General features: G+C 50.7%; 1 protein-coding gene across 1 annotated transcript in view; it reads right to left on the bottom strand.

Moving 5' to 3' along the window:
- LOC137431346 (ras-related protein Rab-11B) overlaps positions 1 to 24,160 on the bottom strand; it is a 39,099-nt gene that overhangs the window by 8,381 nt on the left and 6,558 nt on the right. The window contains exons 2-3 of the mRNA XM_068122576.2: positions 10,136 to 10,331; positions 701 to 894 (exon numbers count right to left, since the gene is read on the bottom strand). Coding sequence (XP_067978677.1) covers positions 701 to 894; positions 10,136 to 10,331 — 390 coding nt within the window. The remainder of the gene's footprint in view (positions 1 to 700; positions 895 to 10,135; positions 10,332 to 24,160) is intronic.

Here is a 24,160-nt window from a genome sequence, read left to right on the forward strand (position 1 = left end):
CACTCTCTCTCCAAAAGGACCATCTGGTGAACCATCCCAATCTACTTCCTTAAGCAGACAAATCTCTTGAAGATCTTCATTCAAACATTTTGCCTTCACAATTAGGCACGATCTTTTATGGACAGACCTTATTTCCAAGTTTGTCTCCAGACCTAGCCACCAGCTGGGCATGCTCAGTCATGCAATGTTGTTCTTTGGCAAATCTGAACTTTTAAAGACTTGCACTGTGTCTGCCTTGCATTTTGAAATTCTCGATGCTGTTGAAACCAAGGTTCTCAAAATCATTGGAATCTCCCAAGATGACGCTGAATCGTGACCGGTCACTTTTACATCAGATGTGGGTTGGTGGACTCTGTGTTCCAACACCACCTTTCTGCTCTTGCACCCTCTGTCCTTTCCTTGCTCTGTGCCCCTCAGGTTTCTGCATGGTGCACACAGTCTCACCATGTCTCCTCTTCCCCCTCCACTTAATAATTCTTCCTCAAAGAGTCCCCCTGTCATATCCTTCTACCATGATATTTGCATGTCTGCACCCTCTCCCTTACATTCTCCTGGTTCTGTTATATTCTGGTTCATTGTGTGTTGTCTTCCATTTCAATTAAAAAGCCCAAAACCTGTTTAAAATTCTATATTGTGCTGTGGGCCATGTAAAAGCACGGTCCTGGCCATGCACATACCAGAAAGCTAATCATCTCATCACCTGCAAAAGTGCGCGCTTCCTCAGTGGTGACCGCACGCAAGTGTCGCAGGTCACTTTTGTTTCCAACAAGCATGATGACAATGTTGGAATCGGCATGATCCCGCAGCTCTTTCAACCACAGCTCCACATTCTCGTACGTTTGGTGTTTCGCTATGTCATACACCAGCAGAGCTCCAACAGCACCGCGGTAATATCTGTAGCAAGGGTCACGAAGAACCGTAAGAGCAGATTTAAAAAAAAATTGCAACTTTAATGTTCAGCAATTGGCAATCTGTCGAGCACCGCCCATCCCCCCACCCCCCCCCATTGCCCACCCCCACGCCCCCACCGCCCTCGTGTGTGTGCAGTGTCCTTGTGTGCATGTGCAGTGTCCTTGTGTGCAGTGTCCTTGTGTGCAGTGTCCTTGTGTGCAGTGTCCGTGTGTGCAGTGTCCGTGTGTGCAGTGTCCGTGTGTGCAGTGTCCGTGTGTGCAGTGTCCGTGTGTGCAGTGTCCGTGTGTGCAGTGTCCGTGTGTGCAGTGTCCGTGTGTGCAGTGTCCGTGTGTGCAGTGTCCGTGTGTGCAGTGTCCGTGTGTGCAGTGTCCGTGTGTGCAGTGTCCGTGTGTGCAGTGTCCGTGTGTGCAGTGTCCGTGTGTGCAGTGTCCGTGTGTGCAGTGTCCGTGTGTGCAGTGTCCGTGTGTGCAGTGTCCGTGTGTGCAGTGTCCGTGTGTGCAGTGTCCGTGTGTGCAGTGTCCGTGTGTGCAGTGTCCAGTGTGCAGTGTCCAGTGTGCAGTGTCCAGTGTGTGCATGTGTGTGCAGTGTCGGCGCATGTGTGCATGTGCGCGCAGTGTCGGCGCATGTGTGCGTGTGTGTGCAGTGTCGGCGCATGTGTGCATGTGCACGCAGTGTCGGCGCGTGTGTCTGCGCAGTGTCCCACTTCTGACACCAGGATGTCGGGAATCGAACCAGGTTCCACAACAATCAAAGAGTAACAAGCAGTTTATTAAAAGACCAATCACAGCTGTGGAGAATGGTGGGAATATACAGCTCAATCGAACAGCATAGGTCCCAGACACTCTAAAGTTCCTTGGTAAAAGACGTTCCTTATATATGCGCAGAGTTTGATAAAGATCTCTGCTAAACCTACACATTCAGAACTTTGAGACAGAATGGGCTAACAGCCCCTACCGACTACCGTGGTCCTATCCTTGAGTGCTGAGCTAATGGGAAAATGTAGGAGCGAGGCAGCGGCGTCCGCGTGTGCGCGCGCAGTGTCCATGTGCGCAGTGTCCGTGTGTGTGTGTGTGTGCAGTGTCCGTGTGTGTGTGTGTGTGTGTGTGCGTGCAGTGTCTGTGTGTGTGTGTGTGCAGTGTCTGTGTGTGTGTGTGTGTGTGTGTGTGTGTGTGTGTGTGTGTGTGTGTGCAGTGTCCGTGTGTGTGTGTGTGTGTGCAGTGTCCGTGTGTGTGTGTGTGTGTGTGTGCAGTGTCTGTGTGTGTGTGTGCAGTGTCTGTGTGTGTGTGTGTGTGTGTGTGTGTGTGTGTGTGTGCAGTGTCTGTGTGTGTGTGTGTGTGTGTGTGTGTGCAGTGTCCGTGTGTGTGTGCAGTGTCCGTGTGTGTGTGCAGTGTCCGTGTGTGTGTGCAGTGTCCGTGTGTGTGCGTGCAGTGTCCGTGTGTGTGTGTGCAGTGTCCGTGTGTGTGTGTGCAGTGTCCGTGTGTGTGTGTGTGTGCAGTGTCCGTGTGTGTGTGTGCAGTGTCCGTGTGTGTGTGTGCAGTGTCCGTGTGTGTGTGTGTGTGTGTGTGTGCAGTGTCCGTGTGTGTGTGTGCAGTGTCCGTGTGTGTGTGTGTGTGTGCAGTGTGTGTGTGTGTGTGTGTGTGTAGTGTCCGTGTGTGTGTGTGTGCAGTGTCCGTGTGTGTGTGTGTGCAGTGTCCGTGTGTGTGTGTGTGCAGTGTCCGTGTGTGTGTGTGTGTGTGCAGTGTCCGTGTCGGTGCTGTAACCTTTTTACCATTTGAGTTTTGTCATCAAATTTTCACCAAAGCTTTACTATGATAATATGGAACAACAACAGGAATTTTAAGGCCATTTTCCCTGCTAGAGTGTGGGTTAGCCTTATGGGCACCATGGCATGAGAATACGGAGAAGGCAAATTAATAATTTTGTCCAAAGGTCAGCGTCACCTAAAATGGGGGCACTGAACATAAAAAGTGCTAATTGTTCTACAATCGTAAAACACATTTGCATAGAAATACCAATAAATAAAAGCTGACCTTCTGTACTCTTCCCTCATATTCATCTTTTGATCACAAATCCAAATTTATTTCGTATACGGCAATACCAACAAATGTGACTTCATTGTTCCAATACCTATGGCGGGCAGGGTATGTATCATCCACTCCTGGGTTGATCCAGAATTTTTTGAAAGGGGTGGTCCAGAAATAAAGGGAACAGGGTGCATACTCGCCTCGATGATGCGAGCGCAAAGCACTCGAGGCATGGGGCCCAAGGCCCACTCAAGGGGCCCGGAAGCTTTGGGATTTTAGGTGCTCTCAGGTACACTCTTGAGCATCTGCTGACCACATTGGCTATATGATGGGAGAAGAGGGAACCTTTGTTTCGATTGTAAAATATTGTCGTGCAACTCCGGTTAACACCAGGGTCGCGGATAGCCTAAACGGTCTTATTCGGAGGCAACTACCCAAACACGGATTCGGCTATGGCCGCGCGGGAGGAAGAAGGAAAATGGAGGCTGCGGAAGCGCTTAACTGCAGAAAATTAACCCAAGCGGGCACATTTTTAACAGGGGATGCAAAATAATAGAAGGGTTTATTCAAATAAAAGCAAGGACAGGAAAATACGCGCCGATAATAAAATAAGGTAGCTAAATTTGGATCCCACACACAACAGATTTCGGAGACGAGACAAGGGAGATGAATTAATAAAGAGAACACGTTATGTTAAATCGTGAAATGTGGTGTGAGCTTATCTGTCCGTCGTCTTGTATTGTTTGCCGCCCACCACGGCTCCGTTCGGCCCCGATGTACCCACGAGGCCTCGCTCCACGCTCCGATCGTTTGCACACGAGGTAGGCCTCGCTCCAAGCTCCGATCCTCTCGCCGCCCACGAGGTCCGTGCACCAAGCTCCAAAGCACCCAACACAGGCCAGCGGCTCCACACGAAGCACGAAAAGACAGGAACGGGGAGAACGCAGGTGTGACTGCACGTCTCGTCCTTCCAACTCGCTTCTCAAAACCCAACTCATGTACTCAGGCCGTGAACTGCGAACCAACTCGTGCTGCGCAACTCGCTCTCGTGCACCAACTCACTCCTCTCGAACAAAAGTCCTACTCGGGATCCAACTGCCCAAACAAATTCCTTTCTCAACTCGGGATCCAACTCTCAACTGAACTGCCAGGGCCAGGAATGAACTGCTGCGTGCCGTCCTGTCGTGTCTCAAAAAGCAACTGCCCAAAATGGTGTCCGGCGCTCGTTAATATCCCCGGCCGGTGACGTCAGCTTTGGCACGCTGCCAACCAATCAGTCCCCTCCGCCGACTGCGTCACTCTCACTCCCGTCCCCTACTCCGTGGTCATAGTGCGTGCTATTTTAGGTGGATAGGCCTCTCGGAGGTGTAAATGGCGGCGGCCATTATCGGCGGTGTCCTGGCCTGGTTTCTTCCGAAGTCATGTCAGGGGAGAAGGCGTCAGTTAGTGTTTTACTAAAGGTCCTAACTAATGTCTAAGTGGTGTGCAGTGCCAAAAGGGACAAAGGTTTGGCTAACCAGGTGAGACATACAAGGGCGCGACTCATTAATCCATACACTACCTAACACCCGAACCTCCTGGTAGATTCACAATTATACATCTTAACCGACAAAACGCCTATACAGGAACTTATTACAAGGTAGTTTTCCTTACCGCGACACCTCGAAGCATGTTACCTATTCTGCTCTACATATTGCTCTACCACAGACATAACAATATATTTTGTCTTTTCATTATTAATTTTTATGTGATCGAGATGGAACCTCTAGTTTTGTCAACTTAAAATGACACCACTTGCTCAACAATCCTTTTGTAATCTACTCCGAAACAAAAGATGTTTATGGTAGCAAGTAAATCGTAGTATCCAAATTCATTCAGGAACTCCAAGGACGGTCATGAAAATTGATGATTAGAGTACCAGAAATTGTGTAGCAATCGGAAACAGTTCCCCTTCATACTGTGTATGTTCGTGAATATTTGACGAGTGATTGTATCTGCACCTTCCTCACACACTCTATATATAGATATTGTTACGGATCTCAGAAACGTCGGCTCTCCCCTTATCAAGAGGGGATTAATCCCCTTGTCCTTTTATCTGGCCGACGCGACCCTGGAAGTTATAACGTTCCTTCCGGTCGGTGGTAAATAGGGTTGTTGGTCGAATTTTAGTCCTATTACCTAATTACTACCACCGACCGTAAAGCAAGGGAATAACTCCCGCCCGAATCACGGATATTGATGGAATATTGCCGAGCAGATAGCAATCCGCGATCCGAGCTGTTAACAATGGCTAACCCGATTGTAGCGGTTCCTAATCGTGCCACATTTACCCAATGGAGAAAAGACTAGGATGATCGGATTAAGGAGAAACCAGAAAGAACAAGGCAATTTATTTACAAATGTACAAAGAAGAGGAAACGAAAGAATGTACAAGAAAGAAAGAGGAAGGAAAAGTACACAGGGCAGCCTTAGACAGTCTTACTCTATTCCCTGGACACGGGCCCGATCACTCTCAGATTCGGTCTCAGACTCCAGACTCACACGGGGATGCAGATGGTAGGGTGGAAGGTCCGGCGATGGTGTCCAGGCTCCAGTCCGGCTCCGGTCCAGACGAAACCCGGCAGGCAGCTCTCCACGTAGTGTAACGCGAGCGGACCATTATAATGACGGGGGAAGGTAAACTTGGGCTATCGGCGTACGTAATTCGTGTACCGGCGCTTTTGTACTGGCGCTACCGGTCTTACTCGCCCCAAGCGCCCCCTCCCCAATGTCCTTCGCCCCAAGCGCCCCCTCCCCAATGTCCTGCACATTGCGGTTCTTGGCAATGCGTGCCGCGCGCCCGCCCTTAGTACAGCGGGTTGACACAGCGCATCCTTTGTAACACCAATGCTTGGCTTCAGTCTTCGGTAATGAGTGCTGCTCCGTAAGTTCTTATCACAAGCCAACCTCCCAACAAGTCCTTCCAACCACGATAAGTCTTCTGTGCACAGTCCTGTTCAACGAGCGCCGCTGCATAAGTCCTCTTACCAAGCGCGATTCCTTGCAGTCCTCTCAAAGGGCTTTGCGTGCGCGCTTTTATAACCAAGCCAGCGAACGCTCTCGGAGCCCAAACCACGCCCGGTCAGGCGACCTCACCTCAGCCCTGGTTGGCTGGTTGACGTGGCCGCACCTTCATCCTGGCGCTCCGCCCCCTTTTCAGGCCTTACCTCGTGTGTTTCTGGGCTGGTTTGGGCGGAAGCCTAGCGAGGTGGCGAACGCTGCTGGCAACCTAAAGGACGAGGGCGAGTACAGACTGGCTAGCGCTTAATGGCGTCGTTTGGAAGGGAGGCTGCCAAAATGAACGGAAGGGCCTACTCTTATTTGATTGACGCAAAGCAGATGCAACTATTGGAAAATGGCCTTATCTAAACACAGACTATGAAATAACTGACGTCCTATGGTGACCTACGTGTTGGTTGTGGCCTACCTATGGGGAGCTACCTTTAACCTTTAATGATGTTATATTTATTTACAAGTGTGGGTTCTCAAAACCACAACAATATATATCTATAAAAAAAAAAAAAAAAAAAAAAATTTTTTTTAAAATAAATATTGGTTCACGAGTTATCAAACAGAGTGACCACTATATTCGTCATGGGTGTGTCTGTCTGTCTGCAGCATAACTAACCGATTATATCATCCGATGTTGATGAAACTTGGGTGGGAGGTTGATATCATGATCTAGTTGTGTCCTGCCTGGAGTGGGCGTATTGCGCCCATTGTGGGCAGAGCCACGCCCCAAAAAGATGTCTTTTTAGGGGGTAATCGATTTCTAGCTCCATCTTCTCCGAGGGGTTTGGTGGAATCTGACAGGGGTTTCAGTATTTGGTTTGGCCAATGTCATGTGTCTAGCCCCACAGAGCTCGATTTTTCATTTTCGCCCCAAGGTCAAGGTCAGGAAATTTAGAAAAGTCGATTTTTGATGGTTTTATTACATTGTTCGCTTCCTGATAGGGTGAAATGTCGTACATGATCTTATATTATCACATACATCATGAAATACAAGTTTTCCAACAAATTACAGAATCTTCGACCTTTGACCTTTGAAGGGCACAAAGGTCAAATTTTCAAAGTTGTCGGAATCTAACCGAATTTGGTATTGTGTAGCTAACTAACCTCATAACTGATTATACATTATTTTCTATCTCATTTCAAGGTCAGTAACCTTCGTTTTGACATTTCAAAGTCACAAAGGTCAAATTTTCAAAGTTGTCAGAATCGAACTGAATTTTCAGTATTGTGTTGCTAACTAGTCTCAAAACAGATAATACATTCATATTTATATATTTTCAAAGTCGGGTTTGACCTTTGTCATTGAATACCGCTCGCTCGTGAACCATCGTCGTCTCCCGACTTGTTTTTTCTTTAAAACAAAATTTATTTTTTTTTGGAACACAAAGAACCCACTCCAAATCTTCGAACAAGCCTAAGGTTTGATCTGTACTTAGGCGCTATGATGGCACATGGCATGGCAGTGCAATTAGCTGGATTTCTTTTGTTTTTTAAAAACTGGCAATGAGTTCAACAACGAGTTTTCAAATCATTCCATCAGGCACTTCATGTGTACTCAAAGGTGGGTGACATCAGAAACAGCTGAACTAGGCAATTTCCTAAACCAGGTAATTATAAAAAATATATTACAGTAAAAACGTATAAGAGAATGTATGACATTCTTTCTGAAGTATAGACAGCAAAGACCATTAATTACGTGGTTCTCAATTGGCGGTCCAGAGTAATTTATTGCTGAACTTTGCCAGCCCCTGGTGAGAAAAAGGTTAAGAACCACTGCTCTAGACCACCCTGTCAGGCCATAATATTTACTCTTAACCACATCGGGAGAGGGGCAGGGGGGAGGATGGAGGAGTTACATGACCGGTTATGATAAACTAGCCGAAAGCACCCGGCATTGCCTGGGTTCTTTTTGAATGAATTTACTACTACAACTCAGCTTTTACTCGCGGCCGTAGAAGATTGACTGCTATACTTCAGCGCAGCTTTTAATTGTGAAATGGGCCCAGCCCGGCCGAGGCGCCCTCGACTGGCCTCACCACCTAGCCTATAACCTTCCCGGGGCCCGTCCCAAAATTTTTGGTTTTTGAATGAATTTACTACTACAATTCAGCTTTTACTCGTGGCCGTAGAAGATTGACTACTATAATTCAGCTCAGCTTTTAATTGCGAAATGGGCCGAGCCCGGCCGAGGCGGCCTCGACCGGCCTCGTCACCTAGCCTATAACCTTCCCGGGGCCCGTTCCGACATTTTTTGTTCCAGAGGTTTCCTCCTATCTTTCACCGTTCAGGAGATTAGCGCGTGCAGACAAACAAACAAACAAAATCTTTCTTTTATATACATATAGAAGAATATATTGTCTGTTTGTTTTGGTTCTGGCACCACAAGAGAAATTATACTAGGTAATTGCATCTATGAACTGTTGCACCAGGGACTGGCAAAGGCCACATGAAAGCCTGCTTGCAGTTTGCAAAAAAGCATCGAAAGGACTCTCAGACTGTGAGAAACAAGATTCTGTGGGCTTTCATGTGTCTTTCACTAAGGAGAGGCTTCAGTCTGGCCACTCTGCCATAAAGCCCAGATCGGTGGAGTGTTGCAGTGATGGTTGTCCTTCTGGAAGTTTCTCCCATCTCCACACAGGATCTCTGGAGCTCAGCCAGAGTGACCATCGGGTTCTTGGTCCCCTCTCTTACGAAGGCTCTTCTCTCCCGATTGCTCAGTTTGGCCGGGCGGCCAGCTCTAGGAAGAGTCCTGGTTGTTGCAAACTTCTTCCATTTAAGAATCATGGAGGCCACAGTGCTTGGGAACCTTCAATGCAGCAGAAATGTTTTTGTAGGCTTCCCCAGATCTGTTCCTCGACACAATCCTGTCTCTGAGCTCTGCAGGCAGTTCCTTCGACCTTCTGACTTGGTTGTTGCTCTGATATGCATTGTCAGCTGTGAGACCTTATATAGACAGGTGTATGCCTTTCCAAATCATGTCCAATCAATTGAATTTACCACAGGTGGACTCCAATCAAGGTGTAGAAACATCTCAAAGATGATCAAGAGAAATGGGAGGCACCCGAGCTAAATTTCAAGTGTCATAGCAAAGGGTCTGAATACTTATGTAAATGTGATATTTCAGTTTTTTCTTTTTAATAAATTTGCAAAACTTTATAAAATCCTGTTTTCCCTTTGTCATTATGGAATATTGAGTGTAGATTGATGAGGGAAAAAATGAATTGAAACGATTTCAGCACAAGGCTGCAACATAACAAAATTTGAAAAAAGTGAAGGGGTCTGAATACTTTCTGAATGCACTGTATGTGCTCTACCAAGTGCTGATCTCATTTCCAGTTGTGATAACGTCACAGTTGCTTACACAATTAAGCCTTCACAATGGCTTACAAGAGTATCTTTTGCACAAGTGGAGAATTAAATCAAGAAACAGTTTAACTCATCATGGAACAGTCTGTTCAGTCTTAAAGCATTGTGTCCCAGTGGAGGGTGCCAATGTAGTCCCAACAAGGAACGGAAACCGGCTATCAGAAAGTAGGCGCTTCCTTCAGGACTATTTTACACCTGAACATTGATCTGGTAAATGACATACAAAAAGATTGTTCAATCAAAAGAACTGATGTTCATTAAACATTATGTTCATTAAACTGATGAACATTAAACAGAATGCTGTGACACAGCCATTCCAAATATTGGGATGTCAGCCCCAGTGCCAGAGGGTTTGGAGACATACTTCATAAAGGCCACATGAAAGCAGCTACACACAATGCACTGCACAGACGACGTGGTATTCACAGGTATTCTGGAGAATCGATATGTGGAAACAGGTTTTATGAAGCCACATGTACAGGTGTACCCATCCAATCGTCAAATTGTGCAAATACAATAGTAGTTTGCGTGGGATGTTTTGCACCATCACGTACATCTTGGTCAACAATGACCCGAGGTTTAGCAAAATAATGAGAGAAGAGCAGAGAAAAGCCAACATCCTTTTCATGCATAATAATCATTCAAGAATTAGAGGATAATTTATTCTCCCACAATAAAGCAATCCAGCAAATCCACACCCACAAATACCATACAAGGTATGTGTGCCTCAGTCAACGTTCTCAGAATAGTGCCCCATTATGTGCTGAAGATGTGCGACTCACGCAGCGGTGATAGCACGATATCTCTCCTGCCCAGCAGTGTCCCAAATCTGCGCCTTCACAATCTTGCCATCCACCTGGATGCTGCGTGTCGCAAACTCCACGCCAATGGTGCTCTTGCTCTCCAAGTTGAACTCGTTGCGCGTGAAACGGGACAACAAGTTACTTTTGCCCACTCCAGAGTCCCCAATCAAGACGACTGGAAAACAAAAGCAAGAGCACAGATTCCAGCACCGAACTCAAACACATCAAAACCTTCACATTCAACAAGCGATAATCCACTGGTTAACTTGGCTCATTCCCAAAGGTGAAAAACAAGGGTAGAACAAGATAAGCAGGCCAAATGCAGTAACATTTTAAAAATAATTCATCTATCCTTTGCCGATTCCCAAAAATATTACATAAGTGCAAACATGTTTTGACAAAATCATGATGGGCTGATTATTTCATATCTGTAGGCTACCCCTCTGAATTGAAAATCCTTTAAGTTACAAAAACAAATGGCAAAGAAAAAAAAAAAAGTCATGTATCAGACAATTTTATCCACCACGTTACACTAATGTTTAATGTCAACATTCTGAAATCCTTGTTATATACTTGTCCTCCACTTTGCATACACTACACGAGCATCATTTCACCATGGTTACAAATCTCTCAAGTTTGTCCAAAGATACAAAAAAATACAGCCTACAAGGATACACAAGGAACTTTGACTCAGAAGAAGGCCATTTGGCCCATCAAGCCTACACTACATCAACACCACATTAATAATTCAATCTATTTATAGGCAAAACTGTACATATTTTCAACTTTGTGTGTTTCAAGGTTATTCTTTTAGGACTGAACCTTTTTAGGACTTCTTTTAGCACCTCGAGGCCCCAGATTTTGGGTGGAGGTACTTCAGAATCTGGGCAAGGTTTTAAGCTAGCACACGTTGGCTTTGGCATCTGTTTTGAGGCCACCAAAGGCTGCTATAAAGTGTATATTGGGATGTGGGGTCAGGTAAAGCTGCCGCCAGCCCACAGCAAAAAAGTAACCACCATAAGGCCAATAACTCCATAGCTTTTCAATGTCCAACACATCCCGAAACCACCGCTGGGAAAAGATCACCCAGCTGGGCAGTGCCAGTATCCCCTGCTGGTAATAGTGGAATGTACCAGCAGGGGATACTGGCACTGCCCAGCTGGGTGATCTTTTCCCAGCGGTGGTTTCGGGATGTGTTGGACATTGAAAAGCTTATATTAATTTATAAACTTAAATTAAAGACAAAATTATTTATAAACTTAAATTCACTTAGGGGGTGTGGGTGAATGGTATGGGGGAGGTTTGGAGGGGGGGGGGGGGGGGGGTGGTGAACCCCTGTTATAATCACCCACCCACTCCTCCTCCTCCTCCTCATCCTCATCCTCATCCCAACTTGTAGCAGGTATTTCATTGAAGTTTTCAAAGTGTGTCAAATGTACAAATTACCAATGGTCATTAATAAAAAGGGGCAAAGGAGCTTAGTTAGTAACAATTACTATATTACTATTGGGACGTCTAGTTTGAACTTCCATGCTCGAGTTTGAACTTCCGGTTCCTCGGGCGAGTGAGGCGTACTTCGAGCTCTCCACGGCATCGAAGTTTGAGTGTTTTCCCATTCTTGTCTTTGTCAAATTTCCACTGGTTATTTTGCTGTGTACGTGTTATTGTGTGTTTCTAGTTGGTGTTGGTTTGTGGTTCGTGCAAACTTGTGTGTAGTTAATCGTTTTCTGAGTCGTACCTCGTGCACGGCCTGGTAACTTGGGGCTTCCCTCCCCCCGTCGGTGTTTTGTCGGTTTGGGTTATTTCCTTCGCTGTATTGCTCGTTTCTTTTATTTTGTTTTCTCCCCCTCACCTCACCTCCCGAGACAAAGAATTATATATTGATTCTTTCTCTCCTCCCGGACACGTTGCTTGTTCGCTCTCCTCATCTCGGCTTGTGCCCCGCCCCCTGTATCTCGTTTTCTTCCGCCTCTGCTCCTTCCTTCTCAAATCCACGTTCTTGCTTGGAGACTTTTCCCAGATTGTTTTTTTTTTCATGGTTCTGTTTGGATATTGTTGGAATATGTTTAAACCGCAGCCGTGATGCTGACGCCCCCCCCCCCCCCGAATTTACATGTTTTAAACGTTTCCCAGTGTGTACCCTGGTCAGAATAGGTACACCGTATCCCTGCGTGTCGTAAGAGACGACTAAGAGGGTTGGCATCAGGAAGGGCATCCGGCCATAAAAACATTGCCTCAAAAAGAGAACCATGACAATCACAAGTACATATGGGCAGGGTACAGCCCGAAGTGGAGATCGGTTTCTGAGGTTTGGGACATGGAATGTAGGGACAATGACAGGGAGATCAGGAGAAGTGGTGGAAGTATTGGTCAGAATAAGAGTGGACATATGTTGTGTGCAAGAGACGAGATGGAAGGGAAGTGGTGTGAGAATAGTGAAGGGTAGGCAGGGACAGAAATACAAGTTTGTGTGGCAAGGGTGCCCGGAGGGCGTGAATGGTGTTGGTGTCCTGTTTTCTGAGGAGTTTGTAGACAGTGTGGTGAGTGTGACTAGAGTGAGTGATAGGTTGATGATGGTGAAAATGATGATTGGAAAGCTCTTGGTGAACGTCATCTCGGGATATGCTCCGCAGGTTGGTCGAAGCGATGAAGAGAAGGACAAGTTCTGGTGTGCGATAGAGAAGCTGATGGAAAACGTGAAAGATGAGGAAGTTGTTGTGGTGGGAGGAGACCTAAATGGACATGTGGGAAGGAGTATGGACGGTTTTGAGGGAGTTCATGGGGGTTACGGATATGGTGTGAGAAATGGAGAAGGTGAAAGGATTTTGGAGTTTGCTGATGGAGCTGATTTGTTGATTTGTAATACTCAGTTCCAGAAAGAGGACAATAAGCTTGTTACATACACGTCAGGTGGGTCGACGACAACCGTTGACTACCTGATGGTGCGTAGGCGAGATAGGGGGCACCTCCGGGACACAAAGGTGATCCCGGGGGAGGAGGCTGTTTCACAGCACCACTTGGTTGTCTGCGACATAAGGGTGAAAGGTGTGAGGAGAGCTCGGCGGGTGAAGTACCAACCGAGAATGAAGGTGTGGAGGTTGAAAGAGGTGACAGTAAGGGAGGCATTAAAAGAGAGGCTGAGTAGGGTAGAGGATGATGTGGTTGAGCTTGAAAGTGGTTGGATGTCAATGAAAGCTAGTCTGTTGGGAGCCGTTGGTGAGGTATGTGGATGGACAAAAGGACCACCGAGGCACTCGGAAACATGGTGGTGGGATGTTGAAGTTGGAAAGAGGCTTGACGAGAAGAGGAAGAAGTTCAAAGAGTGGCAGAAGGCGAAGGGTACGGGAGCAGAAACAGCAGAGCATGAAAGTTATAAGGCAGCCAGGAAGGCTGCAAAGAAAGAGGTAGCAAAGGCGCAGGAGGCATGTAGGAAAATGTTCGGAGAACGCTTGGATTCGGAAGAGGGTCAGAAAGCAGTATTCAGGATTGCAAAGCACATAGCGAAAGAGAGGTGTGATGTGATGGGGGTGAGTTGCTTGAAGGATGAAGTGGGACAAATCGTTGTCGACCCAGATGGAATTAAAGGAAGATGGAAAAGATATATGGAAATGCTGTTGAATACAGAGAATGAATGGGATGACAACATAGAGAGTAACCCAGTTTTAGGACCGGCAGAGAAGATAACTGAGAAGGAAGTTGAGGAAGCGATAAAAGCAATGAAGAGTGGAAAAGCGGGAGGGCCGACGGGAGTTGTGGGAGATATGTTGAAGGCAGCAGGAAGTTGGGGTGTGAAGAGAATGACAGATATCTGTAATCTGGTGGTGAAAGAAGGCCGCATTCCAGTGGATTGGGAACTGAGTACCCTTGTCCCTCTATACAAGGGGAAAGGTGACCCTCTGGAGTGTGGCTCGTACCGAGCGATAAAGTTATTGGAGCATGGAATGAAGGTATTGGAAAGGGTGTTGGAAAGGAGGATAAGGAAGAAAGTGAAGATCGACGAAATGCAGTTTGGATTTATGCCAGGAAGAGGAACGACAGATGTGCTTTTCATTGTGAGGCAGTTGCAGGAGAAGTACATGGATAAGAGGAAGAAGTTGTTTTTTTTGGGTTTGTTGATCTGGAGAAAGCATTCGATAGGGTTCCACGCAAAGTATTGACATGGGCATTGAGGAAGTTAGGAGAGGAGGAATGGTTGATCAGAGTAGTGATGGCAATGTACAAAAGAGCACGCACAGCTGTAAGGACGAAGGACGGGAACAGTGGTGAGTTTGAGGTGAAGGTGGGAGTGCATCAGGGGTCGGTACTAAGTCCACTACTATTTGTAGCTGTGATGGAGGTGCTGGCTCAGAACGTAAAGGAGGGTTTACCGTGGGAGTTGTTGTATGCAGATGATCTGGTGTTGATTGCGGAAAGTATGGATGGACTGAAGGAAAAGATGAACAAGTGGAAGGAATGTATGGAGACAAAAGGTCTGAAGGTGAATATCGGAAAGACAAAGGTGATGGCAAGTGGTAAAGCATGTGGTGAGGTGGAAAGAACTGGGAAGTGGCCGTGTGCTGTGTGCAGGAAGGGTGTCGGAGTGAACTCCATTCAGTGTACAATGTGCGCTGAGTGGGTTCATCAAAAATGTAGTGGTCTGAGAGGGTCATTAACCAGTGTGGCAGCTACATTCAAATGTAAGGTGTGCGCAGAGGGAGCTGCAGATGGAGGAAATGTTGAGTTGGATCTTGGAGATGGCGTGAAGCTGGAAGGTGTGAAAACATTTTGCTACCTCGGAGACATGCTGAATGGAGAAGGTGGATCAGACTCGGCAACGGTTGCTCGAGTGAGATGTGCATGGAAGAAGTTTCGGGAACTGAGTGGCGTGCTGATGAGGAGGAGAGTGTCGCTGAAGCTGAAGGGAAAGGTGTATGCTGCATGTGTGAGAAGTGTTATGATTTATGGGAGCGAGACATGGGTAATGAACGTAGAGCAGCAACGAAGGCTGGAAAGGGTGGAAATGCGAATGGTTCGATGGATGTGCGGAGTATCGTTGAGAGAGAGGAGGACAAATGATGAATTGCGAAAGATGATGGGAATATTGCCTGTGATTGATGCTGTGAAGAGGAACAGGTTGAGATGGTTTGGTCATGTATTGAGGAAGGATGAAAGTGACTGGTTGAGAAGAGTGATGGAAGTTAATGTAGAAGGAAGTAGAGGACGGGGAAGACCGAGAAAGACTTGGCTAAAGATGGTGGAAGAAGAAATGCGGGCAAGGGGGTTAACAAGGAGAGATGCAGAAAATAGGGCAAAATGGAGAAGATTGTCATGGGGACCGCAAGGCTAACCCCCGCTCTAGCAGGGGAAATTGCCTTAAAATGCATGTTGTTGTTGTTGTTGTTGTTGACGTCTAGTTTGAGCTGGAGTCCGAGATGGACGTGGGTGGTTCTTATGAGTTGGAATGGAGATGTACCAGGTGTCAGAGTATCCACCCCGTCAGAGTGTGTGCGCGCACAAATTATGTGCAAGATGTCACCCACAAGACGTGTGTACACAATATATCACTGCACAACGTCACGCATAACATGCATGCATTCAATACCACATGTGCACAATATGTATGTGTATACAACACATAAAAATAATGTGTGCATACAATAGACAGCATATGACGTCAAGCAAAACAAACCAAAAAGCAAAACCGAAGCCAAACATGTACAAAGCATATACCTTAAATGCGTAAATGCAAATCATGCCGCATGCACGTGCATGTGCGCCACCGGTCCTCATCATTCTCAAGCCCCACTTCCACTCGGGTCCACCAAATCTCAGCCCCCCCCCCCCCCCCCCCCCACCCAATCTCAGGTCCCCTTCCCATTTGGGCCTGCAAAATCTCAAGCCCCCTGTGTGTGTCTGTGTGCCTGTCCAGGCCATAACCTTTTTTACCATTTCAGTTTTGTCATCAAATTTTCAACAAAGCTTTATTATGAGAATATGGAGAAGACAAATGAATAACTTGATCAAAAGGTCAAAATCACATAAAATCGTCAATTTTCATGCAATTGACCTGAAATTTTAAGAATTTGCATATTGGGTCACTGAATTGTTTCAATCAAAATCTAGAATTATTTGGGGTTTTTTTTAGAACAAAAGGTCAAGGTTACATAAAATCGTCAATTTTCATCTGATAGATTCGAAATTTGAGCAGGGTTTGCAAATTAGGTCACTGAAGCATTATGCTTGTGAGGTCAAAATGTCAAGATCGTCTAAAATCATCAACGTTTTGTATATTTTTTTTAGCCGTTTTTGTCATGTTTAGCATAATGGAAGAAGTCTGAATAAAAAGCGGATGCAGACGGGCTTTGCATTTTCAGACGCTTTATAGGTCCCCCTTTTTTTGGTTTAATTACTCCCGTGAACCCGATTGTTAACCGTAACAGTGACGTGTTAAAATTCTCCAAATTATATGATGTCACACTTGACCTCAATGCAATTTCAATCCAACGGCGAGTTTTCTTGTGTTCATATAAACTTTTGAAACATTCCATGGAAACTAATCTTGTGGTCACCACGTGATAATCTCAGATTTTATGATTTTCTTAAAAATACATTTGGGGTCAAAATGACCAAGGTGCTCTTTTACTTTAGATGCTGCTTTGACTCGAGGATCAAAGTCACCTTTTCCCCCAGAATTGTAGGTAAAAATCTCAATTTGCTGAGGTCTAATCAACGACGAGTTGAATGATACAATCTGGTGAATGGTGAATCGTGGTGAATCGTGGTGAAACCCCCATGGTGAATCGTGCACCAATTAGTATTTCGACGATACTGATGTTGATAAAATTGATTTTCATTAAACTTGGGGGGGGGGGGGGGGGGGTGGTGAGGATAATATCGACATTTTAACCAAGAAGATAGCTCAAGTCTGTTCAGTCCTGTGTAGTTCTGAAGTTGCTTTCAAACTTCGCAATATATAGTGAAACGTTCATGGATTGTTCATTTAAAGACCCTAGTAGTTGGAAAATTTCATCCACAATTTTAGGGTACGCTTTATCCATGGCATTGCCAATTAGCAAACTGTTTTTTTTGTGTGCAGTGGGGAAGGAAGGAGGGTGAGGGATGTACGAGGCTGAGGGATGTAGGAGGGTGAGGGTAAGGGAGGTAGGAGGGTAAGGGAGGTAGGAGGGTAAGGGAGGTAGGAGGATGAGGGAGGGAGGCAGATGAGGGAGGGAGGAGGATGAGGGAGGGAAGAGGGAGGGAGGCAGATGAGGGAGGGAAGCAGATGAGGGAGGGAGGAGGATGAGGGAGGGAAGAGGGTGAGAGGATGAGGTTGGAGGGAGGCAGATGAGGGAGGTTGGAGGATGAGGATGGAAGTAGGAAGATGAGGATGGAAGTAGGAAGATGAGGATGGAAGTAGGAAGATGAGGGTGGAAGTAGGAAGATGAGGATGGAGGTAGGAAGATGAGGATGGAGGGAGGGAGATGAGGGATGGAGGGAGGGAGATGAGGGATGGAGGGAGGGAGATGAGGGATGGAGGGAGGGAGATGAGGGATGGAGGGAGGAAGATGAGGGATGGAGGGAGGAAGATGAGGGATGGAGGGAGGAAGATGAGGGATGGAGGGAGGAAGATGAGGGATGGAGGGAGGAAGATGAGGGATGGAGGGAGGAAGATGAGGGATGGAGGGAGGAAGATGAGGGATGGAGGGAGGAAGATGAGGGATGGAGGGAGGAAGATGAGGGATGGAGGAGGGAAGATGAGGGATGGAGGGAGGAAGATGAGGGATGGAGGGAGGAAGATGAGGGATGGAGGGAGGAAGATGAGGGATGGAGGGAGGGAGATGAAGGATGGAGGGAGGGAGATGAAGGATGGAGGGAGGGAGATGAAGGATGGAGGGAGGGAGATGAGGGATGGAGGGAGGGAGATGAGGGATGGAGGGAGGGAGATGAGGGATGGAGATGAGGGATGGAGGGATGGAGATGAGGGATGGAGGGATGGAGATGAGGGATGGAGGGATGGAGATGAGGGATGGAGGGATGGAGATGAGGGATGGAGGGATGGAGGGATGGAGATGAGGGATGGAGATGAGGGATGGAGATGAGGGATGGAGATGAGGGATGGAGGGATGGAGATGAGGGATGGAGGGATGGAGATGAGGGATGGAGGGATGGAGATGAGGGATGGAGGGATGGAGGGATGGAGATGAGGGATGGAGGGATGGAGATGAGGGATGGAGGGAGGGAGATGAGGTATGGAGGGATGGAGATGAGGGATGGAGGGATGGAGATGAGGGATGGAGATGAGGGATGGAGGGATGGAGATGAGGGAGATGAGGGATGGAGGGAGGGAGATGAGGGATGGAGGGAGGGAGATGAGGGACGGAGGGAGGGAGGGAGATGAGGGACGGAGGAGGGAGATGAGGGACGGAGATGAGGGAGGGAGATGAGGGAGGCAGATGAGGGATGGAGATGAGGGAGGGAGATGAGGGACGGAGGGAGGGAGATGAGGGACGGAGGGAGGGAGATGAGGGACGGGGGGAGGAAGATGAGGGACGGGGGGAGGGAGATGAGGGACGGGGGAGAGGAAGATGAGGGACGGGGGGAGGAAGATGAGGGACGGGGGGAGGAAGATGAGGGACGGGGGGAGGAAGATGAGGGACGGGGGGAGGAAGATGAGGGACGGGGGGAGGAAGATGAGGGACGGGGGGAGGAAGATGAGGGACGGGGGGAGGGAGATGAGGGACGGGGGGAGGGAGATGAGGGACGGGGGGAGGGAGATGAGGGACGGGGGGAGGGAGATGAGGGACGGGGGGAGATGAGGGACGGGGGAGGGAGATGAGGGACGGGGGGAGGGAGATGAGGGACGGGGGGAGGGAGATGAGGGACGGGGGGAGGGAGATGAGGGACGGGGGGAGGGAGATGAGGGACGGGAGGGAGGGAGATGAGGGACGGAGGGAGGAAGATGAGGGGCGGAGGGAGGGAGATGAGGGGCGGAGGGAGGAAGATGAGGGCGGAGATAGGGAGATGAGGGGCGGAGGGAGGGAGATGAGGGGCGGAGGGAGGAAGATGAGGGGCGGAGGGAGGAGATGAGGGGCGGAGGGAGGAAGATGAGGGGCGGAGGGAGGAAGATGAGGGACGGAGGGAGGAAGATGAGGGACGGAGGGAGGAAGATGAGGGACGGAGGGAGGAAGATGAGGGACGGAGGGAGGAAGATGAGGGACGGAGGGAGGAAGATGAGGGACGGAGGGAGGAAGATGAGGGACGGAGGGAGGAAGATGAGGGACGGAGGGAGGAAGATGAGGGACGGAGGGAGGAAGATGAGGATGGAGGGAGGGAGATGAGGGATGGAGGGAGGGAGATGAGGGATGGAGGGAGGGAGATGAGGGATGGAGGGAGGGAGATGAGGGATGGAGGAAGGAAGATGAGGGATGGAGGGAGGAAGATGAGGGATGGAGGGAGGAAGATGAGGGATGGAGGGAGGAAGATGAGGGATGGAGGGAGGAAGATGAGGGATGGAGGGAGGAAGATGAGGGATGGAGGGAGGAAGATGAGGGATGGAGGGAGGAAGATGAGGGATGGAGGGAGGAAGATGAGGGATGGAGGGAGGAAGATGAGGGATGGAGGGAGGAAGATGAGGATGGAGGGAGGAAGATGAGGGATGGAGGGAGGAAGATGAGGGATGGAGGGAGGAAGATGAGGGATGGAGGGAGGGAGATGAAGGATGGAGGGAGGGAGATGAAGGATGGAGGGAGGGAGATGAAGGATGGAGGGAGGGAGATGAGGGATGGAGGGAGGGAGATGAGGGATGGAGGGAGGGAGATGAGGGATGGAGATGAGGGATGGAGGGATGGAGATGAGGGATGGAGGGATGGAGATGAGGGATGGAGGGATGGAGATGAGGGATGGAGGGATGGAGGGATGGAGATGAGGGATGGAGATGAGGGATGGAGATGAGGGATGGAGATGAGGGATGGAGGGATGGAGATGAGGGATGGAGGGATGGAGATGAGGGATGGAGGGATGGAGATGAGGGATGGAGGGATGGAGGGATGGAGATGAGGGATGGAGGGATGGAGATGAGGGATGGAGGGAGGGAGATGAGGTATGGAGGGATGGAGATGAGGGATGGAGGGATGGAGATGAGGGATGGAGATGAGGGATGGAGGGATGGAGATGAGGGAGATGAGGGATGGAGGGATGGAGATGAGGGATGGAGGGAGGGAGATGAGGGACGGAGGGAGGGAGGGAGATGAGGGACGGAGATGAGGGAGGGAGATGAGGGAGGCAGATGAGGGATGGAGATGAGGGAGGGAGATGAGGGACGGAGGGAGGGAGATGAGGGACGGGGGGAGGGAGATGAGGGACGGGGGGAGGAAGATGAGGGACGGGGGGAGGGAGATGAGGGACGGGGGGAGGGAGATGAGGGACGGGGGGAGGAAGATGAGGGACGGGGGGGGAGATGAGGGACGGGGGGGGAAGATGAGGGACGGGGGGAGGGAGATGAGGGACGGGGGAGGGAGATGAGGGACGGGGGGAGGGAGATGAGGGACGGGGGGAGGGAGATGAGGGACGGGGGGAGGTGAGGGACGGGGGGAGATGAGGGACGGGGGAGGGAGATGAGGGATGGGGGGAGGGAGATGAGGGACGGGGGGAGGGAGATGAGGGACGGGGGGAGGGAGATGAGGGACGGGGGGAGGGAGATGAGGGACGGAGGGAGGGAGATGAGGGACGGAGGGAGGGAGATGAGGGACGGAGGGAGGGAGATGAGGGACGGAGGGAGGAAGATGAGGGGCGGAGGGAGGGAGATGAGGGGCGGAGGGAGGAAGATGAGGGCGGAGATAGGGAGATGAGGGGCGGAGGGAGGGAGATGAGGGGCGGAGGGAGGAAGATGAGGGGCGGAGGGAGGAGGATGAGGGGCGGAGGGAGGAAGATGAGGGGCGGAGGGAGGAAGATGAGGGGCGGAGGGAGGAGATGAGGGGCGGAGGGAGGAAGATGAGGGGCGGAGGGAGGAAGATGAGGGGCGGAGGGAGGAAGATGAGGGACGGAGGGAGGAAGATGAGGGACGGAGGGAGGAAGATGAGGGACGGAGGGAGGAAGATGAGGGACGGAGGGAGGAAGATGAGGGACGGAGGGAGGAAGATGAGGGACGGAGGGAGGAAGATGAGGGACGGATGGAGGAAGATGAGGGACGGAGGGAGGAAGATGAGGGACGGAGGGAGGAAGATGAGGGACGGGGGGAGGAAGATGAGGGACGGAGGGAGGGAGATGAGGGACGAAGGGAGGGAGATGAGGGACGGAGGGAGGGAGATGAGGGACGGAGGGAGGGAGATGAGGGACGGAGGGAGGGAGATGAGGGACGGAGGGAGGGAGATGAGGGACGGAGGGAGGGAGATGAGGGACGGAGGGAGGGAGATGAGGGACGGAGGGAGGGAGATGAGGACGGAGGGAGGGAGATGAGGGACGGAGGGAGGGCGATGAGGGACGGGGGGAAGCAGATGAGGGAAGGGGGGAAGCAGGTGAGGGACGGGGGAGGAGGATGAGGGACGGGGGGGCGGAAGATGAGGGACGGGGGGAGGAAGATGAGGGACGGGGGGAGGAAGATGAGGGACGGGGAGAGGAAGATGAGGGACGGGGGGAGGAAGATGAGGGACGGGGGGAGGAAGATGAGGGACGGGGGGGAGGAAGATGAGGGACGGGGGGAGGGAGATGAGGGACGGGGGGAGGGAGATGAGGGACGGGGGGAGGGAGATGAGGGACGGGGGAGATGAGGGACGGGGGAGGGAGATTAGGGACGGGGGGAGGGAGATGAAGGACGGGGGGAGGGAGATGAGGGACGGGGGGAGGGAGATGAGGGACGGGGGGAGGGAGATGAGGGACGGGGGGAGGGAGATGAGGGACGGAGGGAGGGAGATGAGGGACGGAGGGAGGGAGATGAGGGACGGAGGGAGGGAGATGAGGGACGGAGGAAGGAAGATGAGGGGCGGAGGGAGGGAGATGAGGGGCGGAGGGAGGAAGATGAGGGCGGAGATAGGGAGATGAGGGGCGGAGGGAGGGAGATGAGGGGCGGAGGGAGGAAGATGAGGGCGGAGGGAGGAGGATGAGGGGCGGAGGGAGGAAGATGAGGGGCGGAGGGAGGAAGATGAGGGGCGGAGGGAGGAGATGAGGGGCGGAGGGAGGAAGATGAGGGGCGGAGGGAGGAAGATGAGGAGCGGAGGGAGGAAGATGAGGGACGGAGGGAGGAAGATGAGGGACGGAGGGAGGAAGATGTGGGACGGAGGGAGGAAGATGAGGGACGGAGGGAGGGAGGAAGATGAGGGACGGAGGGAGGAAGATGAGGGACGGAGGGAGGAAGATGAGGGACGGAGGGAGGAAGATGAGGGACGGAGGGAGGAAGATGAGGGACGGAGGGAGGAAGTTGTGGGACGGAGGGAGGAAGATGTGGGACGGAGGGAGGAAGATGTGGGACGGAGGGAGGAAGATGTGGGACGGAGGGAGGAAGATGAGGGACGGAGGAAGATGAGGGACGGAGGAAGATGAGGGACGGAGGAAGATGAGGGACGGAGGAAGATGAGGGACGGAGGAAGATGAGGGACGGAGGAAGATGAGGGACGGGGGGAGATGAGGGACGGAGGGAGATGAGGGACGGAGGGAGATGAGGGAGGGAGGGAGATGAGGGAGGGAGGGAGATGAGGGAGGGAGGGAGATGAGGGAGGGAGGGAGAGAGGGAGATGAAGGAGGGAGGGAGATGAAGGAGGGAGATGAAGGAGGGAGATGAGGGAGATGAGGGATGGAGGGAGGGAGATGAGGGATGGAGGAAGGGAGATGAGGGATGGAGGGAGGGAGATGAGGGATGGAGGGAGGAAGATGAGGGACGGAGGGAGATGAGGGACGGAGGGAGATGAGGGAGGGAGGGAGATGAGGGAGGGAGGGAGATGAGGGAGATGAAGGAGGGAGGGAGATGAAGGAGGGAGATGAGGGAGGAAGATGAGGGATGGAGGGAGGAAGATGAGGGATGGAGGGAGGAAGATGAGGGATGGAGGGAGGAAGATGGGGGATGGAGGGAGGAAGATGAGGGATGGAGGGAGGAAGATGAGGGATGGAGGGAGGAAGATGAGGGATGGAGGGAGGAAGATGAGGGATGGAGGGAGGAAGATGAGGGATGGAGGGAGGAAGATGAGGGATGGAGGGAGGAAGATGAGGGATGGAGGGAGGAAGATGAGGGATGGAGGGAGGAAGATGAGGGATGGAGGGAGGGAGATGAAGGATGGAGGGAGGGAGATGAAGGATGGAGGGAGGGAGATGAAGGATGGAGGGAGGGAGATGAGGGATGGAGGGAGGGAGATGAGGGATGGAGGGAGGGAGATGAGGGATGGAGATGAGGGATGGAGGGATGGAGATGAGGGATGGAGGGATGGAGATGAGGGATGGAGGGATGGAGATGAGGGATGGAGGGATGGAGATGAGGGATGGAGATGAGGGATGGAGATGAGGGATGGAGATGAGGGATGGAGATGAGGGATGGAGGGATGGAGATGAGGGATGGAGGGATGGAGATGAGGGATGGAGGGATGGAGGGATGGAGATGAGGGATGGAGGGATGGAGATGAGGGATGGAGGGAGGGAGATGAGGTATGGAGGGATGGAGATGAGGGATGGAGGGATGGAGATGAGGAATGGAGATGAGGGATGGAGGGATGGAGATGAGGGAGATGAGGGATGGAGGGAGGGAGATGAGGGATGGAGGGAGGGAGATGAGGGACGGAGGGAGGGAGGGAGATGAGGGACGGAGATGAGGGAGGGAGATGAGGGAGGCAGATGAGGGATGGAGATGAGGGAGGGAGATGAGGGACGGAGGGAGGGAGATGAGGGACGGAGGGAGGGAGATGAGGGACGGGGGGAGGAAGATGAGGGACGGGGGGAGGGAGATGAGGGACGGGGGGAGGGAGATGAGGGACGGGGGGAGGAAGATGAGGGACGGGGGGAGGAAGATGAGGGACGGGGGGAGGAAGATGAGGGACGGGGGAGGAA

Source organism: Myxine glutinosa, unplaced genomic scaffold (assembly GCF_964187855.1).
Source record: "Myxine glutinosa unplaced genomic scaffold, kmMyxGlut1.1 SCAFFOLD_1131, whole genome shotgun sequence".
Classification (NCBI taxonomy): Eukaryota; Metazoa; Chordata; class Myxini; order Myxiniformes; family Myxinidae; genus Myxine; species Myxine glutinosa.